This window comes from Blennius ocellaris (assembly GCF_963422515.1).
Source record: "Blennius ocellaris genome assembly, chromosome: 8".
Taxonomy (NCBI): Eukaryota; Metazoa; Chordata; class Actinopteri; order Blenniiformes; family Blenniidae; genus Blennius; species Blennius ocellaris.
In genome coordinates, this window is record NC_137657.1 from 15,838,046 (window position 1) to 15,853,806 (window position 15,761).

Sequence of the window (15,761 nt, forward strand, 5' to 3'; positions counted from 1 at the left end):
TAGGCCTGATCTCAAAAGTAGAGGCTGTGTTTGCCTCCTTAACTGAAACTATAAGCTGGCTCCACTTGAGAGGATCCTGCTAACAGAAACTGGGTACTAACAGCTCTCACAAATATTGTTGTTAAGAGTTGTAACAATTAAAAAAATACTTTGAAATGATATTATACATTTTATTTTAAACCAGTGAAGCAAAACCAATTAAACCAGTGAGAATGATGTGATGTCTCTTGCTAGGAGTTATCAGTACCCAACTAGAGACTTTTGAAGAGTTATTTTAAACCCCTAATAACAGGGAATTGCAATGCTCCCTTTAGAAGTAACAAACAAATGGATTAATATCCCAGCATCACTTAATTTTGTGATGTTATGTTGGTGCAAAAGAATCAAATAAAGCAATCCTGCAGACTTGTTTAATATGAAAGTGAAATGATAGTCCTGGTTAAAAATAACTTCTCAACATTGTTACAGTTACTTTGACCTGTAACAGCACTGTGACAGAGATACCATACTGAGATTATGCCCTTCGACCATTTGTTTCTATGGTGTTTGGTGCCAAACATAATAACTTGGGTTTTTATCTCAATCCATGAGCTTAAAATCTGAAATCATCCACACTTGTTTGTCTTTAAGAGCAGCTTCTAATTTGACAAATTGAACAGTACAGTCTGGTTTCATAGATAGATGATATTTCCTATGGGAAGCATGTATAATCTGAAAAGTATGGGTCCTAACACAGAACCCTGTGGATCTCCATGGTTGACTTTAGTCTAATCTGAAGAGTGAATCTAATGGTAGTAATAGAAAATCAGTTCAGTTCCTGTCGTATTTCTGTCAGAGTGGTAGCGCTACATTGATATAATTCTTCATCACACATTATTCCTGTCTCTGAATCCTAATTTGAAACTTTGAAAAGCGTAACTCAAACAAGACATTATAAGCTATTAGAGATCTTTCTGGAGCTTGTTCTCTTGCACAAAAATGCATTGAGGGAGCAAATAAAGTTGCAAAGTCAGACATCAGTCATATACACAACATATAGTGACTTCTGTGTTCTTGTTTTTTTTCCCCCATGTCACACTGGACTGTGCTCAGGAAAAAAAAAGTCTAGATACTTTGCTTGGAGTTGCTATTTTGCATTTTCCTCGACAAAAGAGGGAAAGCCCCCCCCCCCCCAACACACACACACACACACACACACACACACACACACACACACACACACACACACACACACACACACACACACACACACACACACACACACACACACACACACACACACACACACACACACACACACACTCAGGCACACACACTCCACAGTTTTCCTCCCTCCCCTCTTCCTCGTGCTTGCCCTTTTTAGGCTGTTCCTCTTTTTTTCCATCTGAAAGGGGGATAGTATGACAGCTTTTCCTGCTTCTCGTGTATTGGACCAGGGAGAGAGAAAACTCTGTTACTCACTCCGTCTCCAACTTTGAGAGGAAGTTACCACCTCTTCCCCAGACTCTGTACACACACACACACACACACACATAGACACACACACACGCTGTTGAGGACTTGACCACAGCTGCAACAGTGAGACAGTCAGTGCTGCTTGTAATGCTGTGTTTGTTTTTAAAAATTTGGAGGGAAAGAAGACGAAGATTTGCAGTTTGCCTGAAGCTTTCTGAGTGGACTGAGCAACCTCATAAGGACATTTTCTCTCATCAGCGACTGGTGAGTTTGACAGTTTGTTTGAGCTTGTGTGCAGTTCCATAGAAACCCCTGTGAGCCACGGCCACTGTGCTGGTACAATGGGTGAACTTTGTTAGAGTCTGTGGCAGACTCTCAGCCTTAAACACTTTGCTAATCTAAAAGCTGTTCAGAGATGAATTTGTTTTGGACAGTTTCCATTCACTATAAAATTCAATGTCTGGTTTTCATTACTGTTGGTCTCCAATGTTTTTAATTTACTTGAATTGTGGGCTAAATGGGTGTGCATTTTCTGTTTTAGCACAACAGAGTTTGACAGAAAAGTTTCAAAACAACTAAGTACTGACCCTGAACTGAGCTCTACATCCACATCGTTCTGGTGTCAATGCTTGTGACTGTAGTCATCCTTAATATGTGTGTTCAGGTTGTATAATAGATGAACTGGCTTTCCTATGCAGCTGCACATTATTTTCTTACCTTGTGGTGAGTTGATGCTCATCTTTCCTCAAAGCAAACATCCTGTCACTTTTTGTGTTATTTGAGGCCAGAAAGACCTGGCATCAGAAAACCACAGTGGTGAGAGACGTCACTGGATTTTTAAAGGATCAACTAAAGATGCACACTTGCTGCCTATGACTCTGTCCTCCCTTGTTTTTTAAAACAAGCTTATAGAAACTTACAGGCTCAACAGCAGCTGACCATATGTTTAAGCTCTGTTCAGTCTATCTCCTTCTCTCCTTCTTGGCTGGACATTTGTGCTTAGCAGTTCTTATCAGAAAGAAAGGGAGGTTGGGAGGTGATAGGTGGAGGCTGGACAGGGCTGGGTTTGCTCTCCAGAGTCTCCTCTAATTTATACTATCGGAGTGGGCAGGCAGCACTTGAGCTGTGCCTCCTCCAGTCAATCAGATAATCCTCCAAAGGATGAGTGTGAAGGGTAGTTAAATAACCCCTTCAAGGCTGACTGGGTAGAGTTGACTTCTGTCTGACCTCTCCTGGCAATTCAAGCTTGCAGACTTTCCTTTTTACAAAACCCCATTGACTCACTTATCAACCACCCTGTCTTATCTGTCTTAGGGATGGTCTGTTAACGTACTTTATTTACCTGGAGGTGAGAGGTCAGGCTCTGATTTGAATTGCTTGTCTCCATTACTATGGTGCCAATCTTTGTTTGCAAGGTGATACAGAAAGTGTCAATCTGCATGAAGCTGGTATAACAGTGAAGAGTGCAGTGCTCATATTGCTACACAATGAGAAGAAATAAACACAAATCTGTACAAAAAAAATGTAAATGGGTGCAATGTGACTTTCAACTGTTTTCCATAGTTTGAAAAATTGCAAAATTCTGCTATTTTGGGCTTCTTAATTAGCTTTTTGTGCAAACTGAATTAAACTGCCCTAAATTATGCTTATATATATATAGTGCATGTCATAGGAAAATCCCTAATAGATTAGAGGATGAATCCATTTTTTTTCTGCAGTTTCCTCTAAAAATAATGTTCCAGTAAAATTCCACTTCAGTAGCTTAGATATAATGCAAATGCACAAACCTTGTCACTTCAGTCCCAGCATTGCTGGATTATGCAGCCTACACTAGGAGTGGGCTTGCCAGGTTTTATCTACCTCTTCTTTACCATGCAAATATACTAACTGAAACTGAAACAAAGTCATGGAGAATATCCTGCATTCATTAAGCCCTCAACAAGCATTGTACCCTTATTTTGATTTCCCGATACTTTATCAAGTCTTATCAACATTTATTTTTGGCAACATTTTAAATAGAGTACAACACACTCTACTGTGAGTATACTACATTGAGAATTATTTGCATTATTGCATGTGTATTCCATTAATATTCCTAAAAGTCTGACATTTTATAACATTAGTGATCTGCACTAAATTCAAAAGTCTGTTGCATAGAGTATGTATCCAACAGGATGCACAGTGAATGGATTATTTCTGCTGAGATGCCATGGTTATGGTTTCATGGACTGTTTTAGGAAATGAAGTCATATCACATCAGATGATCATCAGCAGATTTCTTTGAACACCAGACATAAAACCAGTTCGGGAACAGAGTGGTCCATTCAAACCCCAGCTAATCTGTGTCCAATTGTAACTGCAAGCCAATGCTAATAGCAAAGACAGACCTGTTTTGCCAATTGCAACATTTCCCTATTATAGAGCAGCCAGATTTTTGGTATTTGGGTTTTATACACTTGTTAGTCTATTACATTTATGATGATCACATTAGACATTGTTTGGAGTGCTTAAAAGTTCATCTATATTTTAGGCCTAACATGGATTCCCTTTAACATTATCATGCCCCTGTTTCAAAACTGTCATCAATCCCTTTTAAATGAGAAGTGACAGCAGCAGATTTGTCCTCATTGTCATCAAGCTAAAGGATATATGCAGAAAATTGTTTTGACCAATGAGGCGTCTCACAATCTGGGTTTAGCCACTGATGACTTACAGGAATCGGGGCTTATAGTAGCTTCACTGATATAGACACTCTCCTGTTTTTAGATTGGATGGTTGTTTGTCGTGTTAAGTTCAGTCAGTTTATGGCGCTTATACTCTTATGTCAGATTTACACATTGAGAAACACACGCACGTGTATGAAACCTCAAAGTGCATGTATGTAAATACATGCCGATGGATCGTTTTGTTTTGTTTGAATGGCACAAAGTTTCGCCATATGTATTTAATCCATGTGATGTTTTAAATTATATTAAATGAACAGAGTTGATCCAACTCTTCTAGACATTGTCTGGAGGTAATACTCAACAGATGCAACAATGAACAATAAACTAGCTGTATTGTTTGGTACGAAGACACTTGTGATATATGTTTTTATTAAATAAATCCAAATAACAACAGAACAAACATATTTCTTTCTTTTCAATGATACTTTTTCTTTCTATTCTGTGTTACCATCAGACAAGCTAAAAGCCACCAACACACATTTTATTCTTGAAATCTTGTAATCAGCTTTTTCATCCTGTATTTCTGATTCATAATGCATAACGTCATTCAGAACAATGAACACTCTCACAATGCATTAAGATTGGAAGAAAGTGTCACTCTACACCTCGATTGGATCCTCAATAAAAGCGTGAGCTCTCGAAACCTTTTGTTGTGATGAATGACCATATTTGAATTCTCAGTCTGTGCTCTGCTCATCCCTGCTGAAAAAATATGATGCCACAATGACTCAAGCCCTATTCTGACAGATGCTTATGTGATCCTAATTGCTACTGGTTGCCCATGGAGATCAATCCCAACCACTGACCGTACAACACTTTAAATATCTCAAACCATGCAATCAGCCCTCACTTTCACCACTCAAGCGCAGTCCTGTCCAAACACTTCTGTACTTCCTAAATCTAAAGGAACTGCACTGATTTCATGGGTAGAATATAAGGAACAAATTCTAGGGATGCAATCATGGCAATGGCCGGCACGTGTTTTGCATCATACAGTGATCTGGAGGGTCCATGTAATTGAGACAGTATGTGGCGTTGGCATGCAGCTGGATGGTGGCCCATATCGATGAAAAGAATGAGATCATGGGTTTATTTTTGGAGCTTTTGATTGAGGAAGCTGCAAGGCTCCTTGTGCTTTAAAGAATTACTGAGGAGAGATCGTCTGAATGACTTTCATATTATGGGATAAGACAGAAAATTCACAGTCGCCACCATTCAGCAATATACTATATACACACATGAATGCACAAATTTATATTTTCATCAGTGCACATGTTCTTGCTTCTTTGAGCTTGATTTTCTCCAAAGATACCTCGATAACGTCAGTATGAAGATGGGACACAGGATATCTCGTCTTGATTTACATAGTAAAGTATTCTGCCTCTGCTTCACATCAGGAGCACATCTGGGTGCTATTAACCACTTGCCCTAACCCCGAGCTCTGTCCCGCATCTCTATTACCCTCCTATTACCTGCCATAGTTCACACAACTTGCTCTTCACAGAGCAGCCAGTGAACTGTGGTTCACATTTTATGACGTGAGGATACAAAGGGATTCATTGGTGTAAGAGATGGTTAACTCTGAACCAAGCTGGCGTCACATTGGCACAGTGACTGTGTTAAATTCAAAACCCAAAACCATTGCTTGAAACTTCTATGTCTATACTCAAACACTGCCAAGCCAGTGATGCCTGGCTGGACTGATTCTATGTTTACTCTTGGAAAAGTGTATGTCCTTGAAAGAAAAGCTGTTGTTCATTGAGTCTAAATCAAATAAAGTGCATGCCCAAAGCCAAACACATCAACACATGAATAAAACAAAGCACTCTTTCAGCCTCATATAAAATACAAAGACATATTGAAGACGTTGGAATCGATTAAATGGAATACAAAATGCTGCGTTTTCAATGCTGCACAGCCAGGGGAAGTTTAGATCTGAATTAATTCAGTTCAAATTGCTCAGAAGGAAAGTTGATAAAAGTTGTGTAAGTCACAACTACATTAACTGATTCTGTTTGTCTATGAAGCCGACGGCACACTGCAATTCAGACAGGGCCAACTGTGGTTCAGATTCTTCATTTTCACGTACAGAGAACGTGAAAAGGATCCTAGAAATCACCAATAAGTCGAACAGACTTTTTTAGATTCTATTTCCAAGGTCAGGATGCAAAGCCATATGTTTTAATGTTTAGTTAAAGAGTAGCAGATTGCTTCTTTGTTTTGGAAATAGATAGGGAACAAAGTAAGATCAGAAATATGAAGCATAATCAACATTTTCCTTTCTGACTTGTTTATAGGTCTTGCTTTGGATTTGACTTTATTTGTTGAAATGCTTTATTTTAACCACAGTGAACCAAACCGATCCAGATCAAAAACATTAAAACTAAATGGTCTACACATTCTGAGAAAGCTGTGTTCAAATGATAAATCCATGTACACATTTAGTCACTAATGATGATTCCATGCAATGCATTCACCCATCATTGGGAGCAACTTTGTTTTGCACAAGAACATTGGAAGACAAATCCACTCTTATCAACTGAATGGCAGCCGCCCCAGTTAAGGAACAACGCTGCCTGGTGTCCGTCCTGACAGCAATCACTTGCATCTGTTTTCCAGCATCCTCATGCTGAAACAATAGGACGGGGTGGCTTGATGTTTCCTAATGCATTAACCCTCCTAATATGAACACAGTTGGCAGGCGATGCTAAGCAGGATGCAGAAATAACAGCAGCTTGAAATCTGAGATCTTGATGTCAAGACAACGATTTTATCGAGAAATCCACTCATCTGCAATCTTCCTGGAGCTGAAAACTGACTATCTCTTCCTGAAAAAAGAAAACTGACTATCCTTTCCTGAAAAAAGATTCCCTCCCACCTATGGACATTCATGAGTGCTTTCACAGATGTTGTCCTCAGAGAGCTCCGTTTGGAAAGTGTTCATCAAATGGAAAGCAATCACCTTCACCGCTGCTGCTAAGAGATATTCTCTGGCTTGATTGCCAGTGTGTGATAAACGACAAGTAAGGATATCCAGGAGATATTTCTGTGATCAAGTTTCAGATTCTTCACCATTTCATTAGTCCCTGAACTCTTTCATGAGTAGGAGAATGGCAAAGTGAGGACTGAGTTATGCTGGAGTATATTTATTTAAGTGAAACTTGCAGAGTTTTTGAATCTGCTATGCAAGCTGAAAATAGAGATGAAATTACCCAATGTGCAGCCTTTGATGCTGTGCATCATTAACTACAGACTGATTTTTTTTTTTTTATCAGCAGCAACCACAGAGTCAAGGCAACAAGGTTTTAATGAACATAATCAACAGCAACAACTTGTAAGATAGCCATGAATCCTATTGGAATAAAGAGTGTGTGAACTTGTATGGCATGTCATTAAATCTAAAACTGGCTGTTTTCATTCTGTGAAGTTTTGTCCCAGGCAAACCACAGAAACACAGTCTGTTGTGCCAGGAATTGGTACCATACAGAAATTTGAGGTACTAAAAATATTTGTCTCGCTCTGTGGTTTAACGTGTGTGATAACAACGGGTAAATAAAACAGACTGGCTCCCTTGTGTAATTTGACCTTTTCGTGTTGCACGTATAAATCAAATGTGGCTTGACTCCCTGTGTAAATTCCAGCGAAGGGTTATGACTTTGATTTCTTCCTCGTGGAAAAGTGAATATTGTGGTTGGATGGTTTATGAAGCAAGCAATGCTGGTGAAGTATCTGGGGAAGAGTTTTCCTATTATGTGTCAAACTTTAGCTCTGGAGGTCTGCTCCTGTGAGACAGCCGCTGATAAATCACCCGACTGACGTCCGTGTACAGTCCACTGCTCAGTCATTTCACCCTGTCGTAACACACTTATCTTAGACAATGGCAGTGATGCTGCAGGAAGGATTTGACCTGGATGTTGATCAAGAGGGAAGGGGCCGCCTTTGTGGGAAGGAAGAGCATTTGTGGTTGTCTCCAAACAACAAAAATATCACACAAGATGATAGTTTTGGATAGTTTCTTGGAATGGGCCCACCCATCCAAAAAAAGGACACAATGCATGATCAAAAATAGCGCTTCGCCTCTTCTGGGACCATACAACCATGGCTGACTGTGTTTATGTGACCCTTTGCTAAAACTCATTAAAAATAGATCAAAAGTGAGAACTTGTTTCATCCAGTAGACTCGATTGGTTATTTTAGCCCTTTAACTGGCAAGTGACCATAATTGGTAGCTTCTTTCTTTTTGCACTTATCTGTGTGCCTGGTTTACTAAGACCCTGCAAGCATGCTAAATTGCAATACTAACGCATGGTTTCCATGTTTTTTTTCAGATGACAACTAAGAATAACACAATAAGCTACATTATGAGGAAGCAGAGATGTACATACAAATGATGGTGGCATGTGCTTTACATTGTTTTTCAGAGTTTTACAGCAAATAACTCAAAAATAAATAACAAAAAAAAGAAATCTGTGCAGTCAAAATCTGTGGGGAAAAGCAAGAGCAGCTATACGAAAAAAAAATAGAACAGAAAAATGAAGAGGGAGTGCAATGCCAAAAACATACAGCAAAGTTTGCAAATAAAGGTCATGGGCAGCCAGCCGAGTCAACGCCTTTCATCAAAAAAACAACAGCATCTCTGCGAAATGCTGAACCGGTTTCCACATATATGTTTTAAAAACATGGAATACATTTTTTGATGTGATGACTCAAATTGTGGCTTGGATTTTCTTCATTTTCTTTTTTTTAAACTATTACTACTCGTATCATACAAGATCAGGTCTAAATAGTGACTTTCGTAACGCATAATTCTGGTCAGTTTAACACTAAATAACCATTTTTCTAACTTGATTTGAATTTCAAAACTGAAGACAAACATTCAAGTTTGAAATTTAAATTCTGAGAGTTTTTCCTTAGCATCCCTTAAAAGTTTAATTCTCGGTGAATCTTTTCCAACAGCTTGCAAAGCACTCAGGAAGGGAAGGCCTGAAGGTTTGACGTGAGGATATGAAACCAGGAAAAAGCAAATGATAAGCGAGTCAGAAAATAAGACCAGACAGGAGCTTGGGTGTGGTACGAAGGCTCAGGCTGCAGCACGTTCAGACTAAATCTTCTCACTTTATGCTTTTCTGCGATACATGATCGGTTGATGTGAATGATGTGTTGCTCTTGTTTTATTAAAAGAACAGAGACAATAATGACCTCAATGAGTCATTTTTTTTCAGTAATCTTTTGGAAAATATAGTTTACAACAGAAAAACAATCTTATTTTTCACAGCTTTCCTACAGACATGATTACTCTTCACGGGTGGAATGTGATCAAGACAATGGTTTTGTTCGTCACATGCATATCTACCTCACTTTGATGTGTTGCTGCTTTGTTTAATTACTGTGGGGTAATATGTGGTTGTGTCAGGAGCCATAATCTCAGGACTATTGTTTTCATTTAGAATGTTACCACACAGATACTAAAGCAGTCCTTTGTTTGGGTAAAACATGACACAACAAACTACTCCTACCGCACCTCCACGAATGCATCACCATTTGTTATAATGAAAACCTCACTTCCAATGGGTGGCGTCAAGCATCAAGAAAAATTTGGCAACTTGGAGAAAATGGCTGAGGGATAAGTCGTGGGATAGTAGCCAGGGAAGTGAGGGTCTGCTAATAATTTCCTTCTTTGGGTAAAACAAAAACACAACAGAACAACAAGGCAGGATAATTAGTGTTTAGGTAGACTTTAAACGGGCCTTCAGTTGTCATTAACAGACGCCCAGGTCCTGAAGCTCAGGTTCACTGCATTCCAGTGTGAACAGATCCTGGTTACTATAGCGTAGGTGTCCGGTCGTTAGCTTTGACCTTGGCTTGAGGAGTGACTGCAGTCATTCGAGCCGCTCGCTTAATTACCCCCGAGACTAAAGCAAAATATGTCAATGTTCTTCAGCTCAGCTTAGATAATGACAAACAGACTCCATCCATGGAAAGAGAGTACACTCTGCAGGAGACGGGAGATGAGCTTGTTCATTATTTTACTTCTTCCCAAAGAAATGTGTTGAAGCACATAAGTTCATCCCCGCTGAGTGAGGCAAAAACAAAAGGCTCATCATCTCCTCTGCCCCCCCCCCCCCATGGGGACCCACAGGGGTGGCCCTGGAAAGCATGTGACCACTCTGTCAACTTAGTCCCCCGAGCACCGTCTCACTCAGGCCCTCTTTGGATACATGGGATCTGCCAAGAGTCAGCAAGATCAAAATCTGCCCTGGAAAGCACAGGGGCTCAGCTAAACCAACTGCAGCTGGCAGAGGAGCTTTTCCTAAACAGGGCAACAAGTTGAGAAACTTCACAGCTCAGCATATTTCATAGCACTCCACCTGGCATGTAAAGCAATCACCCCCCCCCCCCCCCCCCCCCCCCCCCCCCCAGCAAGCTTTCCAGGGGCTTTTCTGGAGCTTTTGTTGCAGTTTAGAGAGATTTTTGTGGTTTGAGCTGTTCATCTTTTTCACATTGTGGAGCATCGAAGTGATGCTGATATGTTACTAGTCGTTGAAATAAAAGTGCCCAAACACTGACAGGAACCCGATACCTGATGTGGGAGAGTTGGAGGATCTATATTACTTATATTTTATAATACAATTGTCCTCATTTCACTCTGCTGGTGAAGTACCTCCAATAAATGTGTGAGGTGAATAGATTTCATCCCCCTGTGATGAAAGTAAGAAAGCAGAAAAGGAAATATCTTCAGAGGGGGAGTAGATCTTTCTTTCTCATCCTGCAATCTGCACCCTGTTTATATGCTGTGAATGTTCTTCCCCTTTTCTCAAAAGGTCCACAGAGGTTTGGCTATTTACTGTCAGTAGTTTATCTGTCAGGACCGGTGTGTTTTGAAGATGAAATTGCTTAAAGAAAAAAGAAAAAACCTGATCCCATGTGTATTTGCATATTGGGTTGAGCTACGATAAAAGCTAAATTGCTGACAGGACGAATCTCAGTTCTTTGTTCACTGTTTCATGACATAAAGGAAACATTGGAGTCACAATGTAACATCAACATCATCATTCTGTTTTTTGCTGGGATAATCCTCCATCCGGGTTAAAATATGTAAAAGATTAGATTATTTCTCCAATATTAGTTCCCACATGCACACATCTAACCAAGTGAATATGAAAGCATTGTTATGAGCATTTGGAACTCCTACAAATGAAGGCTTTCTCTGAAAGAATTGCTTGCTTTGCCTCTTTACACTGTGATGTACAGTGTAGGCATTCTTGTGCTTTTGCAAACTGTGTGCATTTTACCCAGTGTGGGTACCAGTGAACCACTAAAAACTGAAAAGCCTGCCTCTCGTCTCTTGCTGAACCGTGTATCCTGCAGTGGGCTTGTCGCTGTTTGCATTGCAGACGCCTCAGTGAGTTTGGATTTAATGTAGCTTGACGTGTGTGTGTGTGTGTGTGTGTGTGTGTGTGTGTGTGTGTGTGTGTGTGTGTGTGTGTGTGTGTGTGTGTGTGTGTGTGTGTGTGTGTGTGTGTGTGTGTGTGTGTGTGTGTGTGTGTGTGTGTTTGCTCTTGTCTCAGGGTGGCCAAATGAACTGTTAAACTGAGGACCAAAGATCACAGGCCTGGATCCAATTGCAAGAGAGAAACCGAGAGAGAGAGGAGTTTGTGGATTTTGCATCCGATTATAAAGTTTTCGATATGAGCGGGGACTGAAAATTGGCTGGACAGCTTCATACTGTGGTAAGTTTTGTCTGTCTTCTGCTTTCTGTTCACATCTGCTTTTAAAGGGGAATGTTTGCTGTGTTTTAAAGTTCCTTAGCGGGCTGCATTGTGCATATGGCTTACACGTGTGGTTTTATGCTTGGATTTTACTAAAAGCTGCACCAACAAATAAACTTTTGTGCTTATTTGCTCCATGAATCACTGAACTATCCACTTCATGATAAACATCAAGCACTGAGTTTATCAGTAAATGCAATTCAGCGGTGAGTGTAAATGCAAACATGTGGTTTGTGCAATTTTAGCACATCTGTATGATCTGCATAGGGGCACTTTGCCATGTGGTTTGATTAAGAGACAAATCTGCACAGTGCTTGAGTGGAACAGCTTCAGAGTTCACTGTCCTATCACAAGAGTCTGCAACTCTTCATCCACATGGGGGGGGGGGGGGGGGGGGGGGGGGGGGTGTAAGGGCTAAAAAGAGTGAAAATGTCAACAACAAAAAATACAAAAAGCAAAAATCGCCAAAGTGACTAAGATTCATGGGATTGGAAACAGCAGTGAAAACAGCAAAAATCTATAAACACTGCTGAATTAAACTATTTTGGTTGGTGCAAATTTGCAAAAATGGTTGTTTTACTCATGAGGACTTCAGACCCATGTCCTATGACATGAACAGAATGTTTTAATTCCCAGGCAGTCCAGACTAGTCCTGGAAGTATATAAAAAAAAAAAGGTTTTATTTTGAATGTCCCTGTGTAAGCAACACGTATATGTGCTGCATGGTGCTACACTACAATATCATCATGACAGGAAAGTGGAAATCATTGACAAAAATTCACAGCCGTGCATAAAAGCCAGACTAAACAGAAAAAGTGTGCATGGTAAAGGAGAAAATGAGGGGAAGGTAATAAAAGATTTACAGAAAACAGAGCAGCACAACATGACCCTTGTATGGCGTTCCATACAGGCAAATCCAATAAATGCTCTCCTTCAGATGAGAAACAGCCTCATCCTTACCAAAGAAGAAAGCCACAATGAGGAAGTCGTACAAAGGTTACATGGGGGACTTGCTCAGGGAAAATATTCTCCAAAAAACCAGAGCAAGAGAATGAACATGAAATGTTCCCATGTGGTGCATGGCTTCCCTACATTCATTCTAAGAGAGACGTCTCTACCAATATCATGAGTCATGATTGTACAGAAGAACAGATACAAATACAATAGGGTCAGACTGACAGGATGTCAGGGGAAAGACAGTTTAAATGTCAGACACAAACTTCAGATAATACAAATGAGTCAACCGCGCACTGGCCTTTTCTTCTGGGGCTCACACATCAATGCGGGAGTGTGGAAGAAGTCCTTTGTGGCTACTTGTAAAATCGACCCTTGACCTCGTCTACACCGAGCTGTCATGGCCCGGAGAGTTTGGCACAGGCAAAGTGCCATATGCCAAATGCATTATGATGATCCTAGCTGAAGCCAGTACTGAGGAAGGACACAGAGGAGCTATTGTTTGAGTCTTGAAGGCCATATCCCACCCACCCGGAGGCACATGAAGAAGTGCCGTGGTCAGTGGGTTTGACAACCATGGCGTTGTGGAGAAAGTCACACTCTTGAAGAGTTTCATCATCTGGAGGAGAACTGATTGCCTGTTTTATTTGATCACATTTGAAGAAACTCCGATTTCATAAAGTCTGATATATGTTTGCTGCAGGTGGTGAAAAAGTTAAGTCGCCATGGATGTGAAGAAGAAAGAAATGGACCTCCTGAGCAACAGCATAGCAGCATATGCACACATCAAAGGTGAGTCACCCTGCAGCACAAGCACATTGTGGAACAAACAAAACTATGTGGCATCTTAAATTTTTCCTTCATGTCTTTCCCCCAGCAAACCCAGAGAGCTTTGGCCTTTACTTTGTGCTGGGAGTGTGTTTTGGACTGGTGCTGACACTCTGCCTCCTGGTCATCCGCATCTCCTGTAAGCCGCGGACCACCATCGCCCCCTCCCCTCCTGAGAAAAAAACCCTAAAGGACATCAGCGAGGAAGATGAGGACAGTGATGACGATGAGGATGAAGAAGCAGAGAACGCAGAGGTGCCGGTTCTCCTGCCCAGCACTGAGATCCCGGTTGGTAATCACGTCAGCCAATCGGACGGGATGCTGAGTGTGAACGTGTTCACCTCCGCCGAGGAGCTTGAGCGAGCGCAGCGGCTGGAGGAGAGGGAACGCATCATCCGCGAGATCTGGAGAAACGGCCAGCCCGACATCCTGGGGACGGGAACAGGGACTATTGGGAGAGTGCACTACTACTAAGATACGGAGAAGGGAAACGTTGTGAAGGAGAACCACAGACTTTTGATTGGGCCTGGTGTGCCTGTGTTGGATCCAAACTGACTCGTGGAACAGAGAAATGTTGGTGATGCACTCGGCTCCGACAGAGCTGAACTCTGAGATATTGCACTTCTTTTGTAGCAATTTTATATTATGACTGACGGAGAGAAAAAAAAGGAAAGTGGTATGAATGTTTAAACTATTGGACATGTGATATAATCAGTCATGGTGCTTAATGATAGGAACAAATAACTTTGTGTATATAACAACTGAAACATGAAAGTATTATTCAGACTCTTTTTGTTTGTTGCAATGAGGATTATTTGTTTGCAATGGGAATAGTTTCCTGGTAGACCTGTGAGTTTGAAGCAACAAACTCTTAGCAGTTTATTCTTTGAGAAAATACAATAAGGAAAGGAAATTACATAGTGTAAACAAACACATATCAGTTAATGTTGAGGTTCAGATACACAAGACATTCAACCTAATGGTAAAACAATCAATGTCTTTAATTTATGAGAACATGAAATCCATGTCTGTGTTTTTCAGGGATGATTCCACCAGAGGAAATGACTGAATTAAAGGATTAAGACTGAAAATTACTGCTGTTTGTCTTTGTAATGGCAGACAAATGTACAACAAATCATTCCTCCGAGCAATGGAGTTATGTGCAAGATGTTTTTTAAAGAATGGGGAGAAAGGGTTGTTTTACCAAAGTCTAAAATAAATCTTGTTTTATTGAGAAAACATATGTAGTAACTGAAACACAGTTCATGTTTTTATAAGTCTAGTTGAGTTAGACATAGCTGAGAGGGAAGGATGTCCTGATAATTAGAAACACATCATTTGATGGGGGTTTGTTTCTATTTTCCTGTACAAAATATATATAAATAAACAGACAAGGGAAGCACCAAAACAAATAAAAAAAATTCTCTCCATACCAAATAAGTACCCTCCATTCTGTTTTTATTTTGAACATTGTCAACGATTCCAGGAATAAACTAAAAACTGGTTTCTTTCTGTTTAGTTTAAGAGAAATCCTAATCTTAAAATGGTGCTTTTGAACCATGATGTGCTCAAGATTCTGTCATTCATTGATGGCAATGACTCAAACAAGCTGGCCCACACTTACATTATTTGCAATTTGTTGGCTACTGAAAACTGTATATAAGAACATTAAAAAAAAAGACAACATCACAACAGTCATTTCAAAGACCTGTATTAACTAGGCCTGTACAAAATACACCCCACTTTATGAATAAAAAGTCTGTAAGTGCAACAAATTACAAACAACTATATTCTACTCAGCAGATCACACCTGGGAAAAGGTAAGGTACACCCTGGACACATCACCATAAATTCACTTTAAATGCATGTTTTTGGACTGAGACAACACATGCATGCCCAGGAAGAACATGCAAGCTTCACACAGAAAGATCTCTGATGCTGGATCTGCAATGATCCCCTTTTTAGGTCCTTGGATCCTCAATGAGAGGAAAACAATGCAAATCCCCACACCATTTTTCAGTCCACTAAA

At 40.3% G+C, this 15,761-nt stretch overlaps 1 protein-coding gene across 1 annotated transcript; it reads left to right on the plus strand.

The window, feature by feature from the left end:
• The first annotated feature begins 1,459 nt into the window (after positions 1-1,459).
• Positions 1,460-15,155, plus strand: eva1ba (eva-1 homolog Ba (C. elegans)). Its single transcript, XM_080501042.1, has 4 exons — positions 1,460-1,719; positions 11,750-11,911; positions 13,608-13,696; positions 13,782-15,155. Exons 3-4 carry the CDS (start codon positions 13,630-13,632, stop codon positions 14,204-14,206), a joined length of 492 nt encoding a protein of 163 aa, XP_080357168.1. The 5' UTR covers positions 1,460-1,719; positions 11,750-11,911; positions 13,608-13,629; the 3' UTR covers positions 14,207-15,155.
• Positions 15,156-15,761: the final 606 nt, after the last annotated feature.